The 12667-nt window shown below is 44.1% G+C and overlaps 1 protein-coding gene across 1 annotated transcript in view; it reads left to right on the top strand.

The window, feature by feature from the left end:
- Positions 1-511: 511 nt before the first annotated feature.
- Egfr (epidermal growth factor receptor) overlaps positions 512-12667 on the top strand; it is a 160957-nt gene continuing 148801 nt past the window's right edge. Inside the window, exon 1 of the mRNA XM_028778862.1 lies at positions 512-816. Within this exon, the coding sequence (XP_028634695.1) occupies positions 756-816 (61 nt within the window). The 5' untranslated portion in view covers positions 512-755. The remainder of the gene's footprint in view (positions 817-12667) is intronic.

The raw sequence follows: 12667 nt of genomic DNA, 5'->3' as shown, positions 1-12667 counted from the left end.
CTGGCCAGGAGAAGTTACAGAGAGTAAGGGAACAGCATCCCATCTATGTCATTTTCCAACCCGTGCTCTACGGTTGGACAGTTTGTAACCGAGGTGGACCAGAGTTGCTCGGCTAATTGGAAGAAAAAAAGGAAGGAAGAAGGGGGGAGACACAGAGGGAAGGAGGGGACTGTGACATAGATTTGGCTGGACCTTCTAGGTCCTGAAATGCAGCGCAATGGAGTCCCCACTCCGAAATTAACCCCAAAGGCCACCCACTGCCCCGCTGCACGCAGCCAGGACTCGCCCCCAGAGCCATGTCTAGTGGTGGCAAGGCAATCCTCCACCACCTTCCGGTCACTGCCTGCTTCGATCCTCACGGCGAGCGCTTCCTCTCTCCTGACATTCTCCTCCTCCTCGCTCCTTTGGATCCCTCCTCCTCCACTTAGTCCCTCCTCCTCCCGCCCAGCCTCCCCCACGTCCCGACCGGGGCGAGCTAGACGTCTGGGCAGCCCCAGCGCAACGCGCAGCAGCCTCCCTCTTCTTCCTGCACTGTGCGCTCCTCCTGGGCTTGGGCGTCTGGAGCGAGTCGCAGAGGCTATCGCCTCCCAGACAGAGGACGGGTCACCTGGACGCGCGCCTGAGTCCGGGTGGCGTCGTTGCGGACGCAGTCACCGGGCACGGATCGTAGGACTCTGTCGGTCTCGGATTAATCCCAGAGAGCCAGAGCCAACCTCTCCCGGTTAGAGATACGACCCTCAGGGACCGCGAGAACTATGCTGCTGGTGCTGCTGGCAGCGCTCTGCGCCGCAGGTGGGGCGCTGGAGGAAAAGAAAGGTAAGGGCGTGTCCCACTGTCCCGCGCCCCCTGAGAGCCGGCTCACCCAGCCCCAACCTCCGCTCCGGACTCCGCGTCCCCAGCCGCCTGCCCCTCCTCTTCTGGCTTCCAAAGGCGGCTGGGACCGTAGGAGGAACTGGATGTTTCGTGTCTGGAATGGGCGAGACTGGAGCGGCCGAAGGAAGGGAGACGGGCTTGGGGCAGAGGGGCTGCCAGAGCAGCGTGGGAGCCGCGGCTGTGCGCTCCGGGGCTCTAGATTGCTGCCAACTTAGTTGCCTCACTTTTCTGCGCTCAGTAGGCGTTCAGAGCGGAAACGTGGTGCGGGACAGCGCGGGACGCCGGGCACTGGCGCACGTGCGCCCAGTACTGTCAGGGGGAAGCCGAGGGGCCCGGGATCCGCAAAAGGGACGGGCAGGTCCCACCCGCACAGTCCGCGAGTTGAAGGACTGGAGTAAGAACCAACGCGCCTCTGGTCAAAGTCGGGACCTCAGAGACGCGCGGTTTCCTGAGCGCTCTCTAAACACCGCTCTTCTCCGCCAGGGCTCTCTCAGGACCTGGTGGCCTGATTCCCAGTTTGGCTTGCAGATTTCTGCGGGCCCTTTCGCAGGTGTATAGTGGCAGCAATGACCTGGAAGTGTGGGAGATATCTCTGTCACTAACCACCTAGGGCCTCTGGGAAAAGACGGTGTTGGTGGTGATTTGCTTCTTCTCTACCGCCCCCCCCCCCAGGAGGGTGTGTGGGGGGTGGTGGCCGGAGGTGGATCGATTCCACCTCTTGGGCATAGAGCATGCCAGGGACCTGCCAGGCTAGGTGCACTGGTTGGAAACCAAGGCTCCCTGCCACATTGGAGCTAGTCTTGTGGGGTGGCTGCTTCCCTGGAATCCCCGAATTTGCCCTTGCCCAGAAGTTTGGGCTTCTGCAGCATCTCTTGGCTTTGCAATGGTATGGCTGACCTCCTTGTGACAGCTGGGTCCTTGTGTAGTTCACCCTTGGTGTTTCAAAATGAGGCCGGTAGCAAACTTTTTTAGTTGATATCTGAGACATTCCCTCTTGGATTTCTTTTATTATTTTTTTCTTCCCTTTTTCTCTCTCCTTTTTGAAGTGATTGATATTGGGCCAACTAAAATATAACCCCTATTAAAAAGAAACAGATTGATGTCCATGGATCACATGTGCCAACTGTCCAGACGGAACATGAACAAGTCTGGCTTCATGACTACCCGACCATAAACCCACTTGACACGAGAAACATGCCTCAGAAGGTTTCATTGCACAATTTCAAAATCCAGCCGCTCGGGTTCCAGGAGTCAGGTCTGCACTTGCTATTGATGTCATCGGCATCCAAGTTGGACTTGGGGGTTGGTGCTCAGTGCACTCTTGTTGGAGGGGGTGTAAGGCTCAGTTCCCAAAACTTATCTACACAATGATATCATTTGGGTTTAAAAATCAACAAGCAAAACAAACTACACCCCTCCCCCAGTGTTTAGCCACCACTCCATACATTCAGAGTTCATGGGTCTATCTCGAGAGTTAGAATTTGTAAAACTCTTGTAGCATTTGATTTGAGACTCAGTGGCATAAATGAAAAATTGATAACATCTACAGGGAGATTACCACAACGATTCCGACAAGCAGGGGTCTGGGAAATCTTGCAGTACAGGGAAAAGCAGGGGTAAAGTCAGTAAATGAGGGCTTTTTTCACAGATGGGATACAGTGTGAGGTTTTTCTCCTACCTTCCTTAGCTGAAGGGCTCCAGTCCCCATCAGTCAGTTGTGAGGAATCTATGCCTGCCTATGGGCCTCCCTCACCTAGTTTTCAGTTTCCCATTAGAGCCCCTGTAGAACACTGTGCTTCGGTGTTAGGTGTCACTGTTTTGAACACTGCTAGTGGTTGGAGATTTGTTTCAGGTTAAATAAAAATGGCATTTCATTTGTCTGCTTGTATGGTATTCACTTAAAACCAAAGGCTTCTGGGGATAGCAGTAAAAGCAGCAAACAGATTTTCTGTTAAAGTAATACAAAAAGGCTAAGTTCTAAAGGACAGATTATTGAAACCTGGAGACACCCTTTCTGCAACATGCTGATAAAGGATTTGTTTGTTTAATTGGTCAGTTTTGTTCCAGTCTGGCTCCCTTAAGTGAGGTATGGTTTATCCTTCCTTCCAATCTATGGTACCATCTGTACTTGTCATCCGAGCAGAAAACTATCAGACACTGCTTTAAGTGCATTGTCAAGCCTCATGTTGCATGTAGTGAGAGGTGGCTTTCATCATCTGTGTGAGAGAACCTATGCATACAGAAGTGTAGCAATTTTCCCCCATAGCTAGTAAGAAGTGATGCCAAGATTGATTCAAGTTTCTTCCACCTCCAAACTCCAATACCTTACTGTAGGAGGGCCAGGCTAGGTTAGGTGTGTAAATGACTCAGTTGTAATGCTAGAAGACTAAGGACCAGAAAACAGGCATTTGAGGATCAGTCCCTGTCTGAAATTTGCTTGTTTAGTGGCCTACTTTCCTGTTCATGGATGCTGGGGTCTCCTGGGTTGCCTTTGATGGGGGCAGTGTAGTCACCAAAACAAAATATGGGCAGGGTATTGACTTGGCCTTTCTGAGCAAGTTTCACCTGTACCACGGTGGCAGGAGAAGGCACTACTCGCTACTTTGAAAAAGATCCTGTGTGCAGACCGAATGAGAAGAACAGGGACTCTAAGCCTGAATAAGGTGGTGGAGTTTAGAGGTGGAAGGAACTTGAAGGGGCTTCCAAAGGCTTCTCAATACTGTCTGTCTGTCTGTCTGTCTGTCTGTCTGTCTTTCTCTCAGAGGTCTGGGTCTTGGGAAGCCCAAGCCTGGCTTCATATCCAAGAAGCTTATGTTTTCATTCCAGTTTTGGGTTATGTGGAAAGTCCCACTGGAGCTCCAGGCTTCTGAGATCTCCTTTCTAGAACCAGTAAATGTTTATTGCTTGCCTAAATTGTGCCAGACACTATGAGTTTAAAGGAGGATCCTAATGGTTATATTATTGCCCCTAAATGTATGTAGTTCTTGAAATCACTAGTTAAACATTGGCAATCTGCTTTTCAAATATGTAGAGGAGACTTGTACTCAGACTGACTTTGTTATGGTGCACATTCACAGTGGTAGAACATGACGTTATCTGAAATCAGGTGGTAGCACCAATAGACTCAACAGCTTCAGTTAGCTTTGTGTACTTAACCTCATAATTCATAACTTTTCTAAAACAAAAAAAAGTGCTAGATTTGATATCTTAATCTCTGAAGGCTCTATCACTATCAAATGACTGGCTATCTGTGAGACGCATATGCTAAGAATGACTTCATTCCTTCCAGTTCCAGCAGCTTGCTTTAGAAGCTCTATGTGCACTATCCCAGGGTGGGATGCCCTGCTTTCAAGTTTACACTTCTGCAGGAGTTCTTCCAGGACAGACCTAGATTCCAAGTACCCTTTCTAACTGTTCAACTTTTCATCAACAAGAGGTTATACTTACAGTTTGGGAACATGATAATGCCCTTTTTATACCCCTAAATATCCCTGCAATTTCATTGTTACTGGAGAGTCCTCACACATGAGCTGCTTTATACAATTATGTAAGTTAATCACTATTGTTTGCCTTTTGAATATAAGGACAGGCATTGGCACCTAGAACTATTTTTTTCTACACTTCTCTTTGTATTTGAGCCATGATGCATAATTTGTGCTGTGCTATCTATACTTTGAGGTATGAGAATGAACTGGTCTTGATATGTCCCTTGAAGTGTCTAGAAGTCATCTAGTAGAAGACAGAGTGAAAGATCATAAGTAAATGTTCAACAGAATCATAGAAGAAATGGCAGATCTGCAGGGGCTAAAGGATGCTTTTCTAGACTGAGTTTGGCTTTTCATTCTACCTGAGGAGGAGACCAAGAAAATCCTCAAATGGAAAAGATCACATGGAGTAAATAGACTACAAGTTACAGAAGTGGCATTGAGAGTCAAGTTCTGGAAAGCACACTAGTGAACCTCTCAGGTCAAGTGAACTGGAAGAGAGAGAATGTTCTATGCGGTTCCAGATGAGCTCCATTAATGTCAGCACAGCGATGGATCTTCTACATGAAAGGACTTACTGGAGAACTTAAAGAACCACCAGGAAGTGGTTGGTGGTAGTGTCTCCAGGGAATGCGAAGCCTGGATTGTTGGGTATCAGTGTAAATAGGGAGCTGGATGACTGTTACATGCGACATAAAGTGAGAGGAAGGAGGATGCAGGACACGTGACTGGAAGACTGATCTGGAGGCAGATCTGACAGAGGATGGTAGGGAACAAGTAGGGAAAGCTGAGAACATCAGCTCAAGACACAATCTTCCAACCTGGAAGTCTTGGTAGACACAGAATCTGTGCATGGGCCTGGAAAGTTGGGAAATCACAGAGAACAGGAGCAGAGTATTAATTCAATGTTTAGAGGTATTGAGTATGAAGCATTGAGATAGGGACATCTATGAGACAGCAGACTTTAAAGCAACAGAACTACCATCACTTTCTTCGATATTTCTGTTTCTGTTCGTGTCACTGGCCATAGAACTACTAGCCTCATCACAACCCTCTGCTAGATATTCACTGTTACACCAATGTTAAACCTCCTAGGGCTGTGGATGTTCTCCTTCTTCCCACATTAACACAGGCTAATTTTGGTTATCAATCTTTTTAGTTGCAGTTCAATAACTCATGTGTAATGGTTAGGCATACTGGAAGCCACAATGTTTATAAATTGCTGCACACCCTTCAGTGCAGATCCTCACTTCTTAAATCATCATCAAATCACTGCTCTGTACAGTAAAAATCAAATGAAAACCCTTCTAAGAGGTTCTCAAGCATGGCACAGTATGAGAACAGCCATCTCAACAAGCACATCTTGTGTTCTGGATACACCAGAGGAATGAGAGGGTAGTGCTTGCTTTCAGAGGACCTAACATCTCTGCTGAGCTGGAGGAGGCATGTGTATACAACGCCCTGCAAGGCCATGTTTAACAACAGATGTGATTTCAGATTTCTATTAGAGCACATAAGAGAGAAGACCTAGTTCTCCCCACATGATAGGAGCAGTTTCTCAAAAAGATAGTTGCACTGAGTCTCCACAATTTTTTTGTTGGTCTCAAACAAAATGAAAAGAATGTGGAGACTCTGGGCAGCTACAGCACTTCCCAGCAACGTTCCTTTCCTGGCCTTCTGTAACCCTGACGTCCTTTATAGTGAATGCCAATGATTTATTCTTCTTCTTTTTTTGCATTGTTTACTTAAAGCACTTTAAAGAAAGCTATTATTTCAAAAATAAAGTGCATTGACTAAGAAGTGACACAATTTAAATATAAGTGTTATTATTTAAAAAGTAATGAGAAAATATGAAGAATTAACTAGAATCCCTAGACTGTAGTTAGGGGGGTTTAAAGTGATTGATATAATAGCATGCTCCCCCTAAACCTTGCTATGGGTGAATAAAATGATGATTTCACATTCTTTATGAATCTCTCAATACAGAAATCAAAGCACTAAATGTCTTCTTAATCATAGGCACAATAAATACATATTGAATCACAACAAGCACCCCCCCCAAATGTCTCCCAAATTGAGCTACTGCCACTTGTGAATTGGAAGACGTATTTGGTGTACACATTCACCTGTTTATTTGAACAGATCGTGGTACAAACAGGTAGATTCATAAAGAATAAGGGAAAGCAAGGCTGCTGGCTACTTGAGCACCTATACCTGTGTGTGGCTAAGAAACCTCTGTAGGTGACTCAAAGGAGTTTGTAAAGGATTTTCTTTTGGAAGTAGAAATACAATGCTAGACAATTTTACCACTAAAATGAGTGTGCGTGCATTGAGTGAATGACGTCATGACTGCTTTCGCAGCTGTGCTTCCTTGTGTATTGTTGGTAAGGCTACTGCAAGCTTTCCTTCCCTGTACTCCACTTTGGGATAAAATTTATGCATCACAATGATCACTATGAATGATAAAATGAGATTTCTAATGACAAACTGAATGATATGGTGTCTTTCCCTATCGTCATAATTTTTCATTATTTTAGTGTCATGACTATTAGGACTCTATGTATATACACATATGCATGCAATAACAATCAATTAAAAAAAACAAACAGAAGCCCTGACTCTGAAAAAAAAAAGGGAAAGGTAAGTGGGCACCTTTGGAGAAAAGAAGAGAAGGGAGCAATGTTGTGATTATATTATAATCTCAACAATAAAGAAACTGAAATAAAATAACTTATTGAATATATATAAATCCTTAAGGACAGGTGTCCCTGAATATTTCACGTCATTGAAAGATTTCAACTTTTTTTCTTAAATGTTACAGATGTCAAAACCTGGTTCTGTTTATTTAAAGGAAAATAGTAAATGCTTAAAAACTGTGGGGGAATTTAACTTAATCACACTTAACTTTTCCTACTTACATACTTGTTGCTTGATTTAGTCCCATACCCTATTACCCATTGTATGTGCTTAAAATTGGACTGAGCACAGTCATTTAGACAAACCACTTTAAGTGTGGTCTAGTACTAACTTGTAAAGTTTAATGACTCAGCTGTATGTTTTTTAAAAGTTTATTTTAGTATAGAGTTAGAAAGACAAGCAACGATTGTCTTATATACTTTCCTGTAGCGCATATGTGTGTGAGTGCATGAGTGTGTGTCTGCCCCTGCCTTAGTGTGGAGCTCAGAAGACAGCTTGTGGGAATCAGTTTTCTCCTTCCACCATGTGTATCCTGTGGATCATATTCAGGATTTAAGACTTAGCAGCAATCACTGCTATCCTCTGAGCCTTCTTGCTGGCCCAAATTTTACTTTAGAAATTAGAAGCTTGATTAATTTTTAAAACATGTTAGGTCATAGCTTCTGTCAGCTTGACAGGTTTAAAAATACTTGCTAGAAAAATGGGAGCCAAAGCAGCCTGGTTCAGCTGTTGAGACAGTCATCAATGCCTGTGGCAACATGTGGCCATTCAGCAGCTGGGTGTATGGGCAGTCATTAGGTCACTTCTAAACTTTAAGGGAAAGCATACAGTTAAACTCAGTAGAAATTGAAGCAGCTATTCTGAAAAAGGACAACAAATTACACACACACACACACACATACATACACACACACACACACACACAAACCAGGGTTGTTCTTTACATAATATCCTATTTTAAAACTGTTCTGTCTAGGGTGAGACCTGTGACCATTGCCTTTTTTTTAATTTAATTTAATTTAATTTTTTTTCCTTATTCACTTTTCACCCTTCTTATTGTCCCCTTCTGGTCACCCCTTCCCACAGTCCTTGCCCCATTCTCCTCCCTTTCTCCTCTGAGAGGTTGAGACCCCCTCCCCTCCATCTGCCCACCCTTGTGACACTTCAAGTCTCTGCAAGGCTAGGCATGAGCATGGACTTTTAAGGAGAAATTGTTATATACAACAAATTATTCACTCGGAGGAACTTTCTTGGTTGAATGAATGGAATGTGGACTGTGACGTGAGTAGCTCTCTCTTGGATGGTGAGGTACCTTTACCCTTAGAAATGTCTAAGCACAGTGTTATTTTCCTTCACCAAGAAGGAAGAAACATTTTGTCACCGCTGATTCCTCACAGAGGAAACTTTTCAGGGCTCAGGCAGAAATTCCTGCAAAACACGTTCATGTTTCACGACTGTCACATGAAATAGAGGAGAGTCCCGGGTGTCAGTGGAGCAATGGATCTTATTGTCCTATACTGACAGTTTCAATGATGTCACTGAAAAGATAGATGATTGATTTTTCAACCTAGAGATGATGAACATTTCAATACACAAAGGCTTTCAATGACCACACTGTTAGATTGTTGGCTGCAAGGCAGCTTTAGTAATTAGACCTTGACTGTGTTGCAGGTTACCTGCCCAAATGTATGCTGGGTTTTCCTGAGTCAACAAAAGTTTGCAGAGCAAAGGCAGAACAGAAGGCTCAGCAATTTGAAGAAGAGTGGAATCAGTGGTCAGTTAGAGTTATGTAGGTTTTTTGCCTCAAGGTTACCCTTTTGAACACAAACCTAGTAAGATGCCTGGCTTGGGGGAGAGACAGTTGAGTGACAAATGTCCCAGGTGGTTGATTATCTGACCCCAGCCTTTCCTCAAGGCATAATATTGTCCTTGTCTTTTGAAAAAGAGAATTTTAGTTTTGTTGGGTAATAGGTGTGGCAAAAGCTTCTAAATATTAATAAGGTTGCTCAGTTGCAGAAATATAAGATTTATTTACAATGTAAGGAGGGCAATACTGTTGAAACACACAAACTCAAGACCTGGTGCATGCTAAAGCAACCAGTAAGAGTGGCTGCTCTCAGGGAAGGTGACCTGCTAATTACATATTCTTTCTTTTGCAAATTTTGGAGGTTTGTGTGTGTGTGTGTGTGTGTGTGTGTGTGTGTGTGTGTGTGTGTGTGTACATACACATACATATATTAATCCTCTTGAAAACGGAGGAAGTTCAGAATTCTTTGAACCTTATTTTAAGAAGATTCTGCACACTTGTTTCTCCTGAAGCTTACAGTCTCTCATTGGAAAGATTAGCCAAGAGTCTGAATGCAGCCAGTCATGGTATTGCTGTGGCACTGGGGAGCAACACCGTGTGGGATGCACTTTGTAGCCTAGCAGATCTTTCACAGTCAGTGACTTCTGACCAGGATTTACATGCTCATTTCTATTCAGAGAGAACCTCTGAGTAGACATACCTCCTTGGCAAGAGTGCTGATCTTGTGGTACTCACACGTCACACTCACAGGAAGTTCTGCTGAGCCAGAAAAGGCCCCCAGATCAGTTAAGAGTACCCTCAAACAGAACAGATAATAGTTAATTAATACCCAGACATTTGGAAAAAAGACGTCAGGCATGCCACCTTAGTGGCGTCATTCTTAACAGACAGAGAGAACAATTAAATCATTAAGTCAGTGTCTGCCTGAGGAAACAGCTTGGCATAGCTGTGTACAGGTGCAATGGGTCTCTAAGGAAACAAGGGTGTCTGTATGGAAGAAAGGGTTTCTTGCACTGAGTTTCATCTGCACCGACTGCTGGGCTGTCTTGTATAATAAGCAGAATCTTGACCTGCTCCTGATGGTGTCTAACAAGTGAAGCTAACAGGAATCATAACACAAATATACAACATACACTCCAATCCAGGCTAAGTGGCCATTTGTGCTTATGACAGACAAAGCTGGCTTTGCACTTTTGTGTGGACTCTGGCTATCTAATGCTCTCTTACTATAATTACTATTATTATTTTACAGCAAAGGTGTCTGGTCATCTGCTGGTTACAGATGCCTGCTGGTGTGCCCAGAACTGTTTTTCTCACAGAACCTGTGTCTGTTTCTGCATGTTCTGATTGCGAAATCGAATGGTTTTTGTCATTTTCTGATAAGGGGAAAAACAGTCAGGTGTTTCTGTGTAGGAAGGGGGTACTGGAGACAATTATTCAGCAGAAATGTACTATATTTGTGGGATAAAGAGACTCACCATGTCAGAGGTCAAAAGAAACCACTTGTTCAGACTTCCTAGACAGATGTTTGAAAACTTCCATTAACTCTAAATTTGTCTCCAAATGACCATGTCTGTAAATAATTTTTTTCAATATGAAAACCATTGCAATACCCTTGGGAATACAGTAGACAAGCCATTCTAATAGTGGTCCTCACTAGCCCTGTTGGGTATCTTCTTTTTATTTTAGAAAAGGCAATGATACCTTACTACCTCAAGCACCTATGGAATGACAAATCTTTGTAACCATGAATAGTGAAATGCATACATGGAGGTTAACTATGAATACCCCCCACACAATGCTTGTACCAAAATATACTGTCTGTGATTTGGCTTTTGGGGCACAGATACCTCATAATAAAAATCATTTGTTAATCTTCACTTTCCAGATGGGCAGGGAAGTGTCATAGAGTAACAGTGGGAGTAACTCAGGTGCCACACTACAGAGTCTACGTGTGCAGGGAGATGTTGGCCCGGGTGGTAAGCCTGCACGGGTCTCCACATAACCACTTTGTACAACAGAGTATTCACCAGAGAATGGATGAATGTTTTGTTCTTGGAAAAAGCACTTTTCATGTGCTCTTTACTCTTACCATAGGAAGTCCTAGACTAACTCTAGGGCCCTCAGCCTTCATTGTGGCTACTTTTTGACACTGCACAGTGTTACTGTCCTGACCCAAAGCCAGCTGACTGGGATAGGTAGTCCTAGATTGCTCAGCAACTCTGTGTTCTGCCTCAGATGGCTGCCCTATGGTTAGATACACAGACGGTTAGTGAGATCTGAACAGGAGACTGGTTGACTCCCTCAGCCCTTTGGTTACTGGCCCTTGGCTCCATTATAAGACTCTCAGATTATCCAAGCCACATCCTGCCTTCCCTTCTGTGGTCTTGGTCTTTCTGACAAGAAAGTTTTGTTTGCTAGTTTCCCATATAGTCTGGACTAGTTTTTAAACGACCCTTTATTTTCCTGTATAGTTCTGATGACCTATCCTGTGCTGTTCTCCAGGGGAGACTTTACCACAGATGAAGAGAAGTACCATTTCCCTTCAATGATTCTGCCCTTCTCTGGCATAATTAATGCAGACATGGCTGCGATGGCCTCACTCTTTTCCAGGTGTGCAGCCTTTGATTCTTCATGGGTCCCTTACCCATCCCAGAGGGAAGTCAACAGGTGTTGCCTGAGTCCTAGGCATATACAGCAGCCAGTCCACTTTCCTCAAGAGAGACAAGAATAGATTTCTAGTCCTCTCTCCAGCACTATTTGATCAAGACTCAACTGGTGGCTCAGGCTGTGCTTGTGCATTTATGGCAACTTTGGTCTGTTTTCTATCAGTATAGCTGATAGCCGAGGTAATTAGCTTATAAAGAGAAAAGATTTGTTTAGACAAAATGTGTGGAGGTTCCAGCATATAATCAGTTATCTCTGTTGCTTTGATCTCCTGGTGAGACAGCACATCATGGTGTGGAGCACACGACAGAGCAAAGAGACAAAGAACCAGAAAGAAAAGGAAGACACAGACAGTCTCTTTGAAATTGCATTTCCAGTTACCTTAAAAACCCATTTGCTAGGCTCCACCTCTTAAAAGATCCTCTATCTCTCAACAGTTTGCAGTTCTGAAGACTGTAACCATGAACATACACACCTTTGAAGCTACTCAGCACTCACCCTGGAGAGTTTGGAGTCGTTCCCTACTCATCCCCCCCAGGAGAGCTACTTTAATCTGGGGTATTCACAAACTTAACTAGGTTTCCAGTCTCTTTAACTCATTCATAGCAAAAAGGGTTGCAAGTGTTACATACACCCACAAAATGTATAGATTTGGGGTGATAGAGATGAGTCAGAGGTTAAGAGCACTGGTTGCTTTTGTAAGAGGACTAGGGTTCAATTCCCAGCACTCACAAGGAGGTGTGAACACTCACAACCTATGTAACTCCAGAACCAGGGAATCTGATGCCCGCTTCTGGCCTCGGTGGATACCAGACACACATGTAGTATGCAGACTGGTGATGGATTAAGGTATGACAGAGGCTTCTTTTCTACCAGCACCATGTTACTTTTAAAGGTGTTTTAAGACTGTAAATAAAAATAAATTGCTTTGCAGCAAGAAACACCAAAAATGGAAAAGCTGACAGTTCCAAGCTGACACTCAAATCTCATACACAGTGTGGCATGGCTGCTTTACATTGTAGAACGATTTATTAGCTATGTGGTTTACAGATACAAGGATGGGTAGTCTAACCTTTGTACTGGTTGGTCTCCACTGTCTATGAGATTTTTAAAGTGGTAACAGCCCAGCTGAGTGTGG

This window comes from Grammomys surdaster, unplaced genomic scaffold (assembly GCF_004785775.1).
Source record: "Grammomys surdaster isolate TR1022 unplaced genomic scaffold, NIH_TR_1.0 67, whole genome shotgun sequence".
NCBI lineage: Eukaryota > Metazoa > Chordata > Mammalia > Rodentia > Muridae > Grammomys > Grammomys surdaster.
The sequence above is the reverse complement of the archived record's forward strand: the minus strand, read 5'-3'. Positions and strand labels throughout refer to the sequence as shown.